Source organism: Taurulus bubalis, assembly GCF_910589615.1.
Source record: "Taurulus bubalis genome assembly, chromosome: 8".
Lineage (NCBI taxonomy): Eukaryota > Metazoa > Chordata > Actinopteri > Perciformes > Cottidae > Taurulus > Taurulus bubalis.
The window spans coordinates 19,382,889-19,401,471 of record NC_136596.1 but is presented as its reverse complement, the minus strand read 5'-3'; the positions used below and the strand labels follow the sequence as shown (position 1 = coordinate 19,401,471).

Genomic DNA, 18,583 nt, shown 5'->3' with positions numbered 1-18,583 from the left:
ATCACACGTATTACACTCATTGAAAAGTAAATTTGAGACTGCAAGGTTGAACTAGTTTAAACATGTCTTGCCCACGATGTGTTTAAACCAGTGTTTTAGGGTGACAGGGCACAGATGGGTAATGCTTTATTTTATAGGTCTGTGCAGCTTTCTTAGAATCCTGCAAATGTTACTCTGATAAACCAATTATGAAATTCTAGGAAGAGAATGAAAGTACAGAATCGATGAATCATTGTGTGATGGTTAGATTTCACTTTCTGGACTCTTTATGAGTCGCTGAGAAGCACACTACTAATAGTTACTCATGAATATGTTTTAAACTCTTAAAGTAAAAAAATACCTCTTACTGAGAATGAACTATGAAACCCCCATTTTGTTCCGCCTGCCTTACTGTACAGTTTTACCCTCGACTATATTCTTCAGAGGCCGAATGTTGAACCATATCCTTTCCGGTCGACTTTTGTCTGAGTATTTGGGTTACTATTGCCTCTATCTATTTTAAACCTCCAGGAAATCATAAAGAATCGGTACAATATGAATATGGTATTGACTGCTGTGAGAGTGAACCACAACTTTAACCATAAGATGAAACTCACTCGCTCCATAAAGCTGCGAGGAGCTGCAGATTCAAGTAATGATCTGTAGGTTCATCACGACGAGCAACGCCTTTCATAATTTCAAATGGGTTCTCATTGTTCTTTGATGCATTATTGATTTTAGAAGCTTAAAGTCTTTAACGACATTTTGAAACATGACCCCTCTACAAGACTGAGGGGATTATGTAATCATGCAGGATCCGCTTTGGTTGACTTTGTGGCACAGATTCAGGCCAACACAAATGCAGTTTAACTATTTAGGTACAACTGACTGAAAGAGACTGTGGGGCTTTGACTGGCTTATTGGAAATAATGACTGTCATATTCATATTTTACCTTATTGTCAATGATTCCTTTGATTTCACAGCTCCATAGTGTGCCTCCCTAAATTAGAAAAAGAAGAGTAAGAAATGAAAAAGGGAAATAAAATCAATGACACGTTGAAATGTGTCCAGTTTGGAAACACATCCTGTTCTGACTCAGGATCCCATCGAAACCTTCTTTAAACATAGATAGCACGTGGCTGGTGTCATCTTACCTCGATCAGTGGAGGAAAAGAAAAGCTTTGAATGTCCGGTCCTGTGCCAGAAACCCCCTGCATTTCCAGTCAACTTTATGGAGGTGGTTCCTGTGCTAAAACTGAAAGCTTGCTGGGATTAGCCTACTTCAATTGTTCCGTTACTAAACGACGTAGTGGATGTGGGGCTCCTCCTCTTTCTCTATGTGGAGAGAAAACTTCTTCAGCAGCATGAAGCTTTCACTCCCCTCCAGGAAGCCGAGGACAAATACAACACCTATGGAAGAGAGTTCATCCAGGACAGTTCCCTCTGGAGTATTTCAAAGTGGAGACATAAAGAACATGACTATATAAGCTTTTATAGTATTTGTTTCAGGTTAGGTTTAGATCATTTTTTTGGTGATAACAGTCAGGAGGACTCTACCTGGAAGAAGCTGCAGGAGATCGTGAATTGGGAGCCGCGATGATGACCATCGAGCATGAAGCGGCTGGTGCGCCTCTCCTCCAGGGGCTGTGGGAATCGGTGAAGTCCGGGCAGGAGGAGGTGCTGCTGTCTCCTTACCTGCCTGCGACTTTCGCCTTCTTGACCCACATCCTGCTATGCGCACCTTTCCTCGCGCTGGACGCGTTGGGGAACGTCAGCCAGAAGGTCCGCTCGTGGAGGATCGCTGCAGGATCGGGTCCGCCGCCGTCTCTCCGCCGCTGGTGTGACTGTTTTTGGAGGGTGCTGTACAGATACCTGACCGCTGTCCTCCCGGCCACCGCGCTGTTTCACACCCTGAGGAGTCCCGCGCTGCCGCAGATGGCTCCATCCTGCTGGCAGCTCTTTGTGGAAGTCCTCGCATGTTTGCTGCTCTTTGATATGCTCTTCTTCATATGGCACGTCTCCTTGCACAGGTGAGCAGTCTGCACCCATGTTAGTTGTGTACTGGGACTGGGCTCCCCCCCCCCCCATGTTGTTTAGTATTGCTCTGGGGTTTCTTGGAGAGTTTTAGTTGCCAAGAATAGAACACATTAAAGAGCCCTTATACTTGAGCAAAATATCAGCTGTTGGCAGCTTCAGTCCCAAAAAGTCCTTCATTGTTCCCATCTGTATAGTATGGAAGCCCGTTTCCGCCACACACAAAAAAAAAAAGAGATGAAAAAAAAAAAAAAATCTCATACTTATGAGATAATAAAGTCGAAATTATGAGATAAAAAGTCATTATGAGATAAAAACCACAACAGTCAGAAGCAGCTCTTTTGCATAGGTTACCCTCTGTTTGACATAGAAATGGATTGTGAGTACATTGAAGACTACTTTAAATGTGGCTTTACAACAGATGAAATACTTCAAATGCTTGCTAATTCACATGGGATTAAACTAAGCAAACGCACCCTAGAAAGGATTTTAAGAAAGAAGCAGCTCTGGCGTAGAAAAAATAAAACCGATGTGGCTGAGGTGGCCAACTTCATTGAACAGCAACTGGAAACATCTGGTCAGTGTCACGGTTACAGATGGATGCACCAAAAGTGTTGGTTACATGAATTGTGACTGACAGAGAAACAGTTAGAATATTGCTAAAGTTATTGGATGGTGAAAGTGTTGATCTGAGGTCAAGAAACAGACTGCGAAGACGTGTTTACCACAGCTGTGGTCCAAACTATGTCTGGCACATTGATGGCTACGACAAGCTTAAGCCATTTGGAATTGCAATCAGTGGATGCATTGATGGGTTTTCCAGAAAGATGATATGGCTTGAAGCTTACAAAACAAACAATGATCCAAAGATCATCGCTGGCTACTTTATGGATGCTGTGATCAATGCTGAGGGATGCCCTGCCAGACTTAGACTTGATTTAGGAACAGAAAATGGACATATGGCTGAAATGCAGAGGCTTTTGCATTTGTCAGAGAACCAAGCTGAGAAAGACAGTGTAACCTTTGGTCCAAGCACTGGAAACCAGCGGATTGAGCGATGGTGGCTGACCTTGCGAAGTCAGTGTGCCCAGTTTTGGATGGACCTATTTGACAAACTGAGAGAAGATGGCTACTTCTCGGGCAACTTCTTGGACAAGTCCTTGATCCAGTTTTGTTTTCTTCAAACGATACAGGTAATTGACACATACTCTATACATACAGGTGATTGCCTAATACTAATACCACAAATTACCATGTGTAAGAAAGCCATTGCCTATGTTCTGTGCAAATAAATGTGTAATAAGTGGCATTCCATAATGATGGAAAAGACTCCTTTTATTTTTAAGTTCTTTGACTACATTTTGATAGTTGTGAAATATGATTGCAACATCTGTTGCAATGCAGCAAATTACATTTAGCAGGTATTGTAACCTTGTAATCTTTGTGACTGAATATTATTTCCCTCCTAGGAAGAACTTAATGAGGTTGTTTTGACTTGGAACAACCACAGAATCCGTCAAGTCCACAACTCACGATCACCTCATGGACGCCCCTCCATCCTGCATGCAGTCCCCCAGCTGTACGGAGGCAGAAATTGTTTGCACCCTGTGGACCTGGAGAAGGTTCAAGTCTGCCTTGAAGAGTGTGTGTTCAAGAATTTCCCATGTGATGAAGATGTGTTCCATATCTGTGTGGACCAAATGTCAGAATATAATCTAAAATTACAAATGATGTGTTTGAAACAGTGAACCTGTATATCGAACTCAGACATCTGATAAACAATGAACTAGATCATTAACTTTTCTGGGCCTGTGTCTCATTTCATATTTCCGAAATTTTCTTTTGTTTTACCGTTTTATTCCAGGAGAGAAATGAAAACTGTCAAAATTACCGTTATAGCTGTGATAGATGCAAATATAATTGTAGCTAATATATTTACACACAAAGTACATTGTTATTGACTATTTTTAAAAACTGAGTAAAATGCAAAGTCCACACATTTATTAACTGAATTATTTATTCAGATATTTAAACAATCACAGTATACACAACTGCATATCTTTTCATTTTAACTGCATTTTGCTTAACTTGCAACAGTAAGAAGACTATAAAGTAACCCATCAATAGGTTTATGGCTGATTGCCAATGACAAGCTATATTTTGGTAAATAATAAAAGCACTTGAATATAAAACAGTGCTTGCAGTGTGCTTGCAATGTCAAATGAAAGGAAAACGAAAATGTACACAAGATTGGACTATGTGACTTGGATTTGTTTTGTTATATGAACAATAAATATTTACATATAAATGAAGGTATTGTAAAACCAAAGTGCTGAAATAACTTCTTCTGAAGTTAGCTTCACTAAGAAAATTACAAACATATTGCTTAGATGTTTTCAAACTAGTGAAACCGATATAGTGCTTTTGGAGCAACAACAGTTATCTGAACATCAGGTAATGAAATACCAGTTTTTACAAATAAAAACAAATATATATGTTAGCAGTCTTAGTATATTTTCCACAGCAAGATGCACTCTCTTTTCTCACATTTTCTTAATCTGAAAACAATGTTTAACAACATAAATTGGGCTAAAAGCAACTGAAAAATGTGGACCGCATGTTAAAGACACTTAATCAGGTAAACAAGATAGTTGTAGTACGTCCATGTCCATAAGGCAAACATCTGGAAACCTACAAAGTTTGAACATTAGTCTCTGATGGCAGTCCAGTTCCTGTTGGCTAAAATCTTTAGCTTAGGCAATGTCCATTACCCACACGTTGCTTTCTAGAACTTTGTTAATTTCATGTCGAAAATCCGGGTAGTTGTCATAACTGACCGGCAACTCCAAGTAACAGCCACACGTGTGAGCAACCGGTCTTCTTTGAAATCCCTGAAGTTGTGTGAAGCGGACAGTGATGTTCTTTCCCGTGAACAAGTCTGATCCAGTGCAAAATCTAAGGAAAAGGGAGAGGTGGTGGTTGTCTGATTCTCTAAGGAATGCACTTACATACTTGACTATTAGTTTGTCCTGGGCATTCTGGGTACTGGGGTTAGTGATCCATCTCATGAACTTTCTTGCTGTTGGTTGTAGCTCTTCGTAGGCTGCTGCAATCCCTTTCAGCTCTGATTTAACAGGTGCAAGCATGTTGCTCCACCGTTCAATAACAAAAGCCGGTTCCTGAATCAGCTTCTGGTGAGCAAGCTCAAGATTTGCTCAATACTGTCTGCTGTTGGAACCCTCCGGCAGCTGTGAGTATCCATTATTTCCAACAATTCTTCAAGGTCAACACTTTCGAAATCAGAACGGCAGGATTCCAAGATCACTCGCTCAGACTCTGATACATACTTGAAAAAGCAGTCCACAAGATCGCTCTCAACAAAGCCCAAAACAGTTTGCTCCAGAAGTACAGGAGCAAGTTTGATAGGAAGGTACTTCTCTTTTTGCCAGCCTAATCTGATTATTCGTCCTATGCTTTCCCATTCTTCCTTCCCAAAATCATGACGTAAGAACGGCACTTTGAAGCCATTCCCCATAGTGCACTGCTCATAAAAGTCTTTCCAGAATTCTGACAGTACATCCATCAAAACACCACCATCATCCACAGCCTTTTCAAACTTTCCATCAGGAAGAATAATTTGAAAGTAGACATCATCCTCCATGATACATTCCTCTGAAAAAACTTGAATAAGTTCTCTAAGCATCTGTCCACGATGAAGAACAATCATTTTCTTCACTCTTCTCTCTGATTGGCCTGTTCCTGCAACACATCCATGGAAGGAGGCAAGGCTGATGCAAAAGATGGTTCCTGAGAGAGAGGCAAGGTATCATCGAGACCAGAGTACTCCATCCCAGATATGCTTTCTGTGTGGAAAGTTACAATGCCACTATCCTCTAAAGCATCTACATGATGTAATGTGTCAAGTTCTAGCAAACTATATGCATCCAGTGGGTCGTCTGTGGTGTAAAGACGGGTAACGCTCTCACTGCTTGCATTTGCAAATACTGTGCTACTTCCAACATAAATGATATCTGAAGTATGTATCTCCACTGCATCTGTTGCAGAAGTATCTGGAGAATGGAAAGCAGGTCTGTCATGTGTCTTTTCACCTTCTTGCGCAGTAGCATCCCTATTCTCCTCCTCAAGATGTATGTCACTGACAAGGTCTTTCTTCTTGGTTGTTAAGTAGAATCGTAAAAGAGGTAACTTTGTCTTTTCTTACAGTTCGCCGACTATTATACTACTATCTAATGAATGCTGCTGAAAGTCAGTTACATCAATGTCAAAATCGGTGAGGCTCCCCTCTGCATTTGTTCCACCTGGGAAAAACAACAGGGCAGCCTTTTCAATCAAGTTCTGTTTTATACTGCCCTTCGGCACAGTCTCTTTTCTGGTACCCCGACCCTTTTTGGTGCGTACCTGAACAAATTCCCCTTCTCTAAAATTCATCCATCCAATCTCAATTTTTCTCTGATCCTTCTGAGCATTCTTTGGAGGTGCTTGATACTTTCTCTGAGTCACATGATCGTCTTGGTTTCTTGAGAACTTTCCTCTAAGTCGCTCAAAGAGCTTTGACTTGCGACAGATGGGTTCTTTTTCCTTCCGCCTGCAGTATCCAAAAACAGCCAGTCGATCACCGTAGGATGGCAGGTACTCTTTAAGCTGGTCATCTGTCATAAGATGTATGACACTGGAATCAATCTACAATGAAGGAATACTTTATTATTAGTTTGGCCTATTAGTTTAGGCCAAGTGCATTCAATTATAACAGTGAACAACCTGCATAAGCTGCATCAGATATTTACAAAGATCTTCTAAAAGTCTTCCAAAAAGTCAAAATTAAGCATTTCTTATATTAGCTACCTTCTCCTGTTCCATTCGCTGTATGTCTCCCTCAGGCACATGTCGTGACCTTAAGTAGTCACTTAGGTCCTCCATTTTGTGACAGTTCAAAAAAACTCTGCACCTCTGTTGAATACAAGTATAGCTCAAATGTGACCTTAAATCAAACATACATCTATACAGTTTTATAAAATCTTTCTTTGTTTGTAGTTTTGGAATTCAAACTTATTCACAGTCAATTCATGTTTAAATATGACAAAACCCTTTACTGTCTTCTAAATTCCTCAAATTAGGAGAAAAAGAGCATTTTTTTAAATTTAATTTTTATATTTAATACTTTATATTTAGTACTATGACATAACAGGTTAATAATACACAGTCACTGTGGTCCAGCAGTTGAGCTGGAACCTTACATATTGTAGCAAACTGAGTGACGTGTAATGTTAACCTGTTATGTTAAAGTGTTATTGTGTTTACAGGAAGAAGTTCTAGTTAAAATTGGTTGTTGCAATTACTGAGTTCAGGAGGTCAGTGAAGGTCTCATGACCTGTGTAGCTGTAAAAAAACAACTGTCAATCATCCTAGCTACCTATGGGGGTGGGCGGGACATGAGCGTGTCTGCGATTAGCGCTGCGAATGAGGTGAGATGTGTTGCTGTTGAGAGCAGTGTTGCCGACTTTCCAAACCCTCTTGGAGACTTTTTTTTGTGAAAAGCGACTAGCGACAAATCTAGAGACTTTTTTTGTGTGTAATTGGAGACTTCCTGGTGTCTTGGAGACTGACGAGAAAGCGCCGCACGTATCGTTCTGTCCTCAGCGAGCAGCGGGTGCTGCCGTGAGCCCCCTCCGCCGTCCCAAAGCACCCCAAAGCCTCACAGGAGCCGAGCGAGTCGCGCAGCAGTAGCGGCAGAGAGGAGAGACCCACACGTCTCCGCGTCCAGACTCAAAATTAATCGCACAAAGCCGCCGCTGATCCCGCCACGGCTGGATGTAAATGTTTCTTCACTGTTACACTAAAATAAATGACCTCAGTCACCTTGTCCACTTTGTGTGCCTCTCTGTGACATCAGCTAAACATATAGTCATCATGTCTCAGTCTAACTGTACGCTCAAAAATACAGAAGGAGTGGGAATAAAACCCTAAATTCAAAGGCTGGCTGTAGCCGTTTATTGGAGATGATACACGGCCATACTGCCTGTACTGTGAAGCAGATGTATGTCAAACTTTGTGTTATAAATAAACACATGACAACTAAAAAACATACTCAAAGGCAAAGCAACCTTATAACAGTTCCACCCAAAGCAAGCTGCCATTAATGAGTAAAACAATTGCTATATCACTATATTCCTGTCTCCTATAGCTTCCATTACAATTATGCAAATTAGGCGATGCCGTCATTTAGCGACTTCTAGCGACTTTTAGGACAGCCAATAATGATTTTTCTTGCTGAGGAGTTGGCAACACTGGTTGAGAGTTGGTCTCGGACCGGGAGCGGAGTTTGTGTACGTTAAGAGAACGTTTAACGGTGTTGACTGTTGTTGGCGGAGCCTACGGCCCACATTAGCCTGTGTTCTGTCCCGAAATAAACCACACAATGAACAATATAACGTCTCGTAGCTTTCCTGACCAAGGGTCGCTACAATATACTTGAGACTCAATGTTGTTCTTCATTCTCTAGATGGTATTGTGCTAACACACTTTCCACTGCAAAGCGCCTGTCTAAACGACAGAGGACAACTTTGTGCACAGTTACAATATGTGTGTTACTTGTCAACATACTGCATTAGCGTTAGTAGGACATTACGGCTGTGATGACACTTACCAAATCTTGATGAAAGGGCTGTGTGGAGTCTGTCGTTACGATAGCCATAATTTCGACTTTATTATCTCATAATTATGAGATTTCTTTTTTTTTTTCATCTTTTTTTTTTTGTGTGGCGGAAACGGGCTTCCATAGTATATCATATTGTGATCAGTGGTGAATAGTAACCAAGTATTTGGTTACTTACCAACAGTGGCGGCTGGTGGATTATTTTATTTGGGTCGGGCCAGCCAATCAACTTCAGCAAACATTTTAGTATGATTCAATGCAAAAACACATCACTACTTTGCAGTTACGCTTTTCTCATTTATTCCAACACTGACATAATAAGGACATCTTATTCATACAATTCAGTATATTAATCATATATAATATACTAATACTTAGTTTGATATGATATATAAATACCATATAATATAATTATAAATATCATGAATATATTATAATAAAACTGAGGGAAAATAGTGTCTTCCAAATTCAGATTTTTGTGTGATTTCCTACCTATTTAGAGTAAAAAAGAAATCTTACAATTTAGACTTTTTGAAAATTATTTTAATTTTTAATTTTACATCATGTCTACTGTGGATGACAGGACAATTTTCGTGTGAAAAAACAGCCAAATATAGAAGATAAAAAACTAACAAATTATGGCTATATAGTGATATTAAACCTTTAATACGTTCAACTGGATTATAAAACAAAATAAGTCTTTATCTTTGAATGAATGCTGCTAAATCTTCAAATACTTTGTTGTCAATGTACTTGAAAAAGTATTGAATTGGACTCCAGTCTGCACGGGTTGTAGAGTCATCTTGACAGTATAGATGCCCAGGTAGTACAGGTGTGAATCTATTATGATGGAAAATAACACTATTAAATGAAAGCTAATAACAGGAATAATAATTAAACCAAGCAAGTAAGTAGCTGCATTCTATTTTACAGTATGCTTACTGTAAAATTAATCACAGTACCTATGGAATACTGTAGTCATTTTTATAGTAATAATCCAGTACCGTCATTGTTATTACAGTAGTATATACTAATACTGTACTTGTCATCACAGTAACCGTGTACAGTTTACAGCAAATCCTAGACTACTGTAACATGCATCACTGTATTCATTTTAATACTGTAAATGAATACTGTAAAATGAAGACAGTTTTTTTCAACAAAAGTCATTTATTTTAATATTTCAACATTTTAAATAAAACATTAACATTTTGTTTTTAGTTTGTAAAAAAATTGTTTTGTAAACAACAACATTGTTTATGGTATTCTTGAACATACAACATTTTAAATGTTTTTCTTTCTTCAAGTTACTATGACAATTTAAACATTTTTTAAAGTAATTTGACAGTATACAGTAAAATTCAAGGACTAGAAGCAATAAAATATTCAGGTCAAGGGGGAAATGTATAAAACAATTTGAACTGAAACAAGTAATTGTAGTACAATAAAAAGTCCATGACTGACTTTACTGTATTGAACTGAATCCTCTCCTCTCGCCTTTTCAATGAACTGGAGTCTCTTCCTGAACTAGAGTCTTCTTCCTGGGCAGGAGTCCTCTTCCCTGCAGTGGAAGGACAGAGAGACATTGGTTACTGATTCCCATTAGAAATACCACAATATGTTTCTACTATGACGATGTCAGCCTATGTTGTGTTTTGTCTGGTACTGGGATCTTACCAACATGATGAGCCTTGAGGCTCAGCAGGGACACCTGGGCCTCAACATCAGCCTGGTGGAGGTTTCCTGCAACACACAATAAACAGACTATAGTACCGTATTTATTAGGAGAGACATGAAAGAATATCTATTATTAAGAATATGTATTTATCAAATAAAGGTGTATTTAGGGGGAAAGTGAGAAGATAAGCATAGTTTAGTCTGAAAGGCGTGGTTCACGTGGGCACATGAAGCAGGACAGAGATGGTTCCCATAACAAACACCTGCTTTTATGATTTGAAGTTTGAAATGTGTACAACTTTATATATGGGGCTGCGAACAAGTGTGTGTGTGTGTGTGTGTGTGTGTGTGTGTGTGTGTGTGTGTGTGTGTGTGTGTGTGTGTGTGTGTGTGTGTGTGTGAGAGAGGGGGGGGGATATGATCAGCAATTGTATATGTTTAAATGTCTAGTGTGGAGGATATCATAAGGTCTTGAGGCAATCAGATGTAAAACACAATATTTATGATTGATTAAAGTTGCATATCGGTCGGATTAGACCCGAACACGACAGCAGGGTTAAACTAGCAGCAATTTATCAACGTTATACCAGCTGGTGCAGTCTGCCCTGTAGAGTTATCTCAGAAAACACACGCCATGTTGTGCTGTGTAAAAGTCTTACCTGACCTGTTGTGTAGTTCTGGTTCACCTCCAGTGGTGCCCGGTAACGTTACCCACGTCACGTTGTGCCGCACGGTAGCTAGCAGAGAAAAGAGTCAAAACTTCTCCATGGAGCTAGCCTTAGCTAACGCGCAGCAACACACACACATACACACACACGACGACGGCGTCACACAAAAAGGATTCTAATTAATGTACACGTTACACTAAACGCATGCCATGTATCAACTATATGAAGCCAAATGATTTATATCACAATATAAAGTGCAAATACTATATTGTGGTAATATTAGTAACACAAACGTTAGCTTACTAGTGCAGGAAAGTGTCTCTACTTCCCTTTTAAAGTCACGTAGCGTTACACGGTGACTTTACTTAAGAAGACTGTGCTGTCATTGTGCTGTAATTAATGTACATTTGCAAATTGCTGGCAAAAAGGAAATATGAAGGAATAATAATGAGCTTCGTTACCTTGCTGTTGCTGAAGTTGAAGTGAGGACTTTTTATCTCATTATTATGACTTTTTATCTCATTATTATGACTTTTTTTCTCATAATAATGACTTTTTTTCTCATAATTTCGACTTTATTATCTCATAATTATGAGATATATATATATATATATTTTTTTTTTCATCTCTTTTTTTTGTTTTGTGTGGTGGAAAGGGGCTTCCATAGTATATCATATTGTGATCAGTGGTGAATAGTAACCAAGTATTTGGTTACTTACCAACAGTGGCGGCTGGTGGATTATTTTATTTGGGTCGGGCCAGCCAATCAACTTCAGCAAACATTTTAGTATGATTCAATGCAAAAACACATCACTACTTTGCAGTTACGCTTTTCTCATTTATTCCAACACTGACATAATAAGGACATCTTATTCATACAATTCAGTATATTAATCATATATAATATACTAATACTTAGTTTGATATGATGTATAAATACCATATAATATAATTATAAATATCATGAATATATTATAATAAAACTGAGGGAAAATAGTGTCTTCCAAATTCAGATTTTTGTGTGATTTCCTACCTATTTAGAGTAAAAAAGAAATCTTACAATTTAGACTTTTTGAAAATTATTTTAATTTTTAATTTTACATCATGTCTACTGTGGATGACAGGACAATTTTCGTGTGAAAAAACAGCCAAATATAGAAGATAAAAAACTAACAAATTATGGCTATATAGTGATATTAAACCAATAATACGTTCAACTGGATTATAAAACAAAATAAGTCTTTATCTTTGAATGAATGCTGCTAAATCTTCAAATACTTTGTTGTCAATGTACTTGAAAAAGTATTGAATTGGACTCCAGTCTGCACGGGTTGTAGAGTCATCTTGACAGTATAGATGCCCAGGTAGTACAGGTGTGAATCTATTATGATGGAAAATAACACTATTAAATGAACATTTTAAATGTTTTTCTTTCTTCAAGTTACTATGACAATTTAAACATTTTTTTAAGTAATTTGACAGTATACAGTAAAATTCAAGGACTAGAAGCAATAAAATATTCAGGTCAAGGGGGAAATGTATAAAACAATTTGAACTGAAACAAGTAATTGTAGTACAATAAAAAGTCCATGACTGACTTTACTGTATTGAACTGAATCCTCTCCTCTCGCCTTTTCAATGAACTGGAGTCTCTTCCTGAACTGGAGTCTTCTTCCTGGGCAGGAGTCCTCTTCCCTGCAGTGGAAGGACAGAGAGACATTGGTTACTGATTCCCATTAGAAATACCACAATATGTTTCTACTATGACGATGTCAGCCTATGTTGTGTTTTGTCTGGTACTGGGATCTTACCAACATGATGAGCCTTGAGGCTCAGCAGGGACACCTGGGCCTCAACATCAGCCTGGTGGAGGTTTCCTGCAACACACAATAAACAGACTATAGTACCGTATTTATTAGGAGAGAAATGAAAGAATATCTATTATTAAGAATATGTATTTATCAAATAAAGGTGTATTTAGGGGGAAAGTGAGAAGATAAGCATAGTTTAGTCTGAAAGGCGTGGTTCACGTGGGCACATGAAGCAGGACAGAGATGGTTCCCATAACAAACACCTGCTTTTATGATTTGAAGTTTGAAATGTGTACAACTTTATATATGGGGCTGCGAACAAGTGTGTGTGTGTGTGTGTGTGTGTGTGTGTGTGTGTGTGTGTGTGTGTGTGTGTGTGTGAGAGAGGGGGGGGGATATGATCAGCAATTGTATATGTTTAAATGTCTAGTGTGGAGGATATCATAAGGTCTTGAGGCAATCAGATGTAAAACACAATATTTATGATTGATTAAAGTTGCATATCGGTCGGATTAGACCCGAACACGACAGCAGGGTTAAACTAGCAGCAATTTATCAACGTTATACCAGCTGGTGCAGTCTGCCCTGTAGAGTTATCTCAGAAAACACACGCCATGTTGTGCTGTGTAAAAGTCTTACCTGACCTGTTGTGTAGTTCTGGTTCACCTCCAGTGGTGCCCGGTAACGTTACCCACGTCACGTTGTGCCGCACGGTAGCTAGCAGAGAAAAGAGTCAAAACTTCTCCATGGAGCTAGCCTTAGCTAACGCGCAGCAACACACACACATACACACACACGACGACGGCGTCACACAAAAAGGATTCTAATTAATGTACACGTTACACTAAACGCATGCCATGTATCAACTATATGAAGCCAAATGATTTATATCACAATATAAAGTGCAAATACTATATTGTGGTAATATTAGTAACACAAACGTTAGCTTACTAGTGCAGGAAAGTGTCTCTACTTCCCTTTTAAAGTCACGTAGCGTTACACGGTGACTTTACTTAAGAAGACTGTGCTGTCATTGTGCTGTAATTAATGTACATTTGCAAATTGCTGGCAAAAAGGAAATATGAAGGAATAATAATGAGCTTCGTTACCTTGCTGTTGCTGAAGTTGAAGTGAGGACTTTTTATCTCATTATTATGACTTTTTATCTCATTATTATGACTTTTTATCTCATAATAATGACTTTTTTTCTCATAATTTCGACTTTATTATCTCATAATTATGAGATATATATATATATTTTTTTTTTTTTCATCTCTTTTTTTTGTTTTGTGTGGTGGAAAGGGGCTTCCATAGTATATCATATTGTGATCAGTGGTGAATAGTAACCAAGTATTTGGTTACTTACCAACAGTGGCGGCTGGTGGATTATTTTATTTGGGTCGGGCCAGCCAATCAACTTCAGCAAACATTTTAGTATGATTCAATGCAAAAACACATCACTACTTTGCAGTTACGCTTTTCTCATTTATTCCAACACTGACATAATAAGGACATCTTATTCATACAATTCAGTATATTAATCATATATAATATACTAATACTTAGTTTGATATGATATATAAATACCATATAATATAATTATAAATATCATGAATATATTATAATAAAACTGAGGGAAAATAGTGTCTTCCAAATTCAGATTTTTGTGTGATTTCCTACCTATTTAGAGTAAAAAAGAAATCTTACAATTTAGACTTTTTGAAAATTATTTTAATTTTTAATTTTACATCATGTCTACTGTGGATGACAGGACAATTTTCGTGTGAAAAAACAGCCAAATATAGAAGATAAAAAACTAACAAATTATGGCTATATAGTGATATTAAACCAATAATACGTTCAACTGGATTATAAAACAAAATAAGTCTTTATCTTTGAATGAATGCTGCTAAATCTTCAAATACTTTGTTGTCAATGTACTTGAAAAAGTATTGAATTGGACTCCAGTCTGCACGGGTTGTAGAGTCATCTTGACAGTATAGATGCCCAGGTAGTACAGGTGTGAATCTATTATGATGGAAAATAACACTATTAAATGAACATTTTAAATGTTTTTCTTTCTTCAAGTTACTATGACAATTTAAACATTTTTTTAAGTAATTTGACAGTATACAGTAAAATTCAAGGACTAGAAGCAATAAAATATTCAGGTCAAGGGGGAAATGTATAAAACAATTTGAACTGAAACAAGTAATTGTAGTACAATAAAAAGTCCATGACTGACTTTACTGTATTGAACTGAATCCTCTCCTCTCGCCTTTTCAATGAACTGGAGTCTCTTCCTGAACTGGAGTCTTCTTCCTGGGCAGGAGTCCTCTTCCCTGCAGTGGAAGGACAGAGAGACATTGGTTACTGATTCCCATTAGAAATACCACAATATGTTTCTACTATGACGATGTCAGCCTATGTTGTGTTTTGTCTGGTACTGGGATCTTACCAACATGATGAGCCTTGAGGCTCAGCAGGGACACCTGGGCCTCAACATCAGCCTGGTGGAGGTTTCCTGCAACACACAATAAACAGACTATAGTACCGTATTTATTAGGAGAGACATGAAAGAATATCTATTATTAAGAATATGTATTTATCAAATAAAGGTGTATTTAGGGGGAAAGTGAGAAGATAAGCATAGTTTAGTCTGAAAGGCGTGGTTCACGTGGGCACATGAAGCAGGACAGAGATGGTTCCCATAACAAACACCTGCTTTTATGATTTGAAGTTTGAAATGTGTACAACTTTATATATGGGGCTGCGAACAAGTGTGTGTGTGTGTGTGTGTGTGTGTGTGTGTGTGTGTGTGTGTGTGTGTGTGTGTGTGTGAGAGAGGGGGGGGGATATGATCAGCAATTGTATATGTTTAAATGTCTAGTGTGGAGGATATCATAAGGTCTTGAGGCAATCAGATGTAAAACACAATATTTATGATTGATTAAAGTTGCATATCGGTCGGATTAGACCCGAACACGACAGCAGGGTTAAACTAGCAGCAATTTATCAACGTTATACCAGCTGGTGCAGTCTGTCCTGTAGAGTTATCTCAGAAAACACACGCCATGTTGTGCTGTGTAAAAGTCTTACCTGACCTGTTGTGTAGTTCTGGTTCACCTCCAGTGGTGCCCGGTAACGTTACCCACGTCACGTTGTGCCGCACGGTAGCTAGCAGAGAAAAGAGTCAAAACTTCTCCATGGAGCTAGCCTTAGCTAACGCGCAGCAACACACACACATACACACACACGACGACGGCGTCACACAAAAAGGATTCTAATTAATGTACACGTTACACTAAACGCATGCCATGTATCAACTATATGAAGCCAAATGATTTATATCACAATATAAAGTGCAAATACTATATTGTGGTAATATTAGTAACACAAACGTTAGCTTACTAGTGCAGGAAAGTGTCTCTACTTCCCTTTTAAAGTCACGTAGCGTTACACGGTGACTTTACTTAAGAAGACTGTGCTGTCATTGTGCTGTAATTAATGTACATTTGCAAATTGCTGGCAAAAAGGAAATATGAAGGAATAATAATGAGGACTCTAGTCAGAAATGTTGTAGCTCTTGCTCCAAAATGTTGAGAAGCCTCACCTTCCTCTCCGTGGTCGAGAAAACAAGTGTCCATCAGCACACGACGTTATAGTTACTGTCATCTTTGTGTAACACAACGGAGGAAATGCAATGTCGCTTCACCTCTGTCTGAGTGACAGCTAAACCTAACGTCTGTGTTGAAAATAATGTTAAAACGAACTACGGTGTATTCCCGCTCAAAATTACTGTATTGTGATTCACAGCAACAGTTATTACTGTATTGTGAGTTACAGCAACATTTATTTACAGTAAGATTCACCCGGGAATGAATTTTGACCATGATGCATTGCAGATCTACAGCAACATGCTGTATAGGAGTTCTACAGTAAGAATATGGCCAGTATACAGTAATATTACTGTGAAAACTACAGAAACTTGTTGCAGTGTACTTTTAAGAATATTGCCTTTGAGATCAAATGTCCACCACATAGTCCAATCCCCAGAAGTTAGCATGGCACATGTTCCCTTGACAAAAAAACAATTAGATTTTTCTATTGTAATTTGGATTACTAGAAAATATGCTCTGTGGCCAATAAACCTATATGATATATTTTGCTCAGTAAGATGGTCTCCGTCTTTTATGATTTTTGAAGCGCTTATACATAGCTAGAAGTAAAATGCATTTAGGCTATAAACAAACTACACCACGGTCACATAACTTCATGTTATCATCAATAAAATAATGGAAGACTAGTGAGGTGTTGTCTCATTTAGCCAATTGTTGGCAAACAACTTTTTAAAGATGTGCAAAAAAGGGGTTTTATTGACATTTTGCTTTCGCTGAACAAAACGTTAAATCTCCTAAGCTTTCGTCAAACCAAAATCCATTCAATAAACCTATTGACTTTGAGACAGTTAAAATACTTCTACTGGTACTATTAATACAAACTGAAGATGCATGTCGTTTGCAATGTGTTGGTCATTTGAAATACATATTGCCATGTTAAATAAAGGCATTTTCATTTTTGCACCAACCCTACAGTTGTGCCTTGGATTGTTTTTGAAGTTGAAGGAGAAACATTTCATATATTTTGAGACCATATTCCACCCAATGAGTCCCTCACAAGATTGAATACTGACATGTACCATTCTGGGAGTATTGTGATAATCCCGAACAGTGAAAGCATAATCAGGGTCAGTTGTTTGTGTTTCTCATCAGGGTTCCCTGGCTCTACCGTAACACCCACTACCTGCACCACCAGCACCACAAACCCTTCGCTCTGGCCGCTCAGGACAGCGGCTCTCTAGAGCTGCTGTCTTTGCTGCTGCTGGCTCTGAGCAGCGCCAGGGTGGTGGGCTGCCACCCTTTGAGCGAAGCTGTCTTTCACGTCTTCAACAGCTGGCTGGCGGTGGAGGACCACTGTGGCTACGAACTGCCCTGGGCTCTGCACAGACTGCTGCCCTGTCTGGGAGGAGCCCCCTACCACCAAGCCCACCATACTCTCCACAGCGTCAACTTTGCCCCCTACTTCATTCACTGGGATGTGCTCTTTGGCACATACCATGGACCAGTGTTGTATTCACATCCAGAGTGATACAACTGTTTCAATCAAACTGAGGATTGTTCAACTTCCAGCAAAGCTGCCAAGATGCAACAAAGGATATTTTCTTATGTCTTAAAAGAATCCAGATGAGAGCAGGCGGGAGCAGCAAGAGGTGTTCACAAAAAATTGCGGTCAAGTTGGACAGTTTTAGGTTGACAGAAAAAAGGACTTCCTGTTAGTTCCGATCTTTAGGCTACTTATAGGTTGCAGATCACGTTTGGATTTATTCATATGTGTTTATAAATATATATTTATGTAGAAATGTGTGTGTAGTTGCATCCTTTGTTCTTTTTATGTATGCCTGTACATTACTACTGGTTTTGATATGTGTTGTATAAATAAGATTTTGTATTAACATCCACACAAGATATGTTTTTAGATTAAACCGGAGACTAATAGTCAACAATCCAGCGTTAAATATTACAACTACACATAAAATGAGGATGTTCTACAACACGTGGTGTTTGCTGTCAGATCTAAGAGCCAATCTAACCGGCATGCATTGATTCTGCGCAGAACTTGCCATCATATTAGGCTCGAACGAGCCTAATATGATGGAAATCTTTATAACTCAGTTTATGGA

The 18,583-nt window shown here is 38.6% G+C and overlaps 1 protein-coding gene across 1 annotated transcript; it reads left to right on the top strand.

Moving 5' to 3' along the window:
- Window positions 1-1,576: 1,576 nt before the first annotated feature.
- On the top strand, window positions 1,577-18,180 carry LOC306740692 (cholesterol 25-hydroxylase-like protein; the record flags this gene model as incomplete). Its single annotated transcript, XM_079222921.1, has 2 exons — window positions 1,577-2,010; window positions 17,616-18,180. The coding sequence occupies 2 exons, from the start codon at window positions 1,577-1,579 to the stop codon at window positions 17,989-17,991; spliced, it is 810 nt and encodes a 269-aa protein (XP_079079047.1). The 3' UTR covers window positions 17,992-18,180.
- Between the last annotated feature and the right edge of the window lie 403 nt (window positions 18,181-18,583).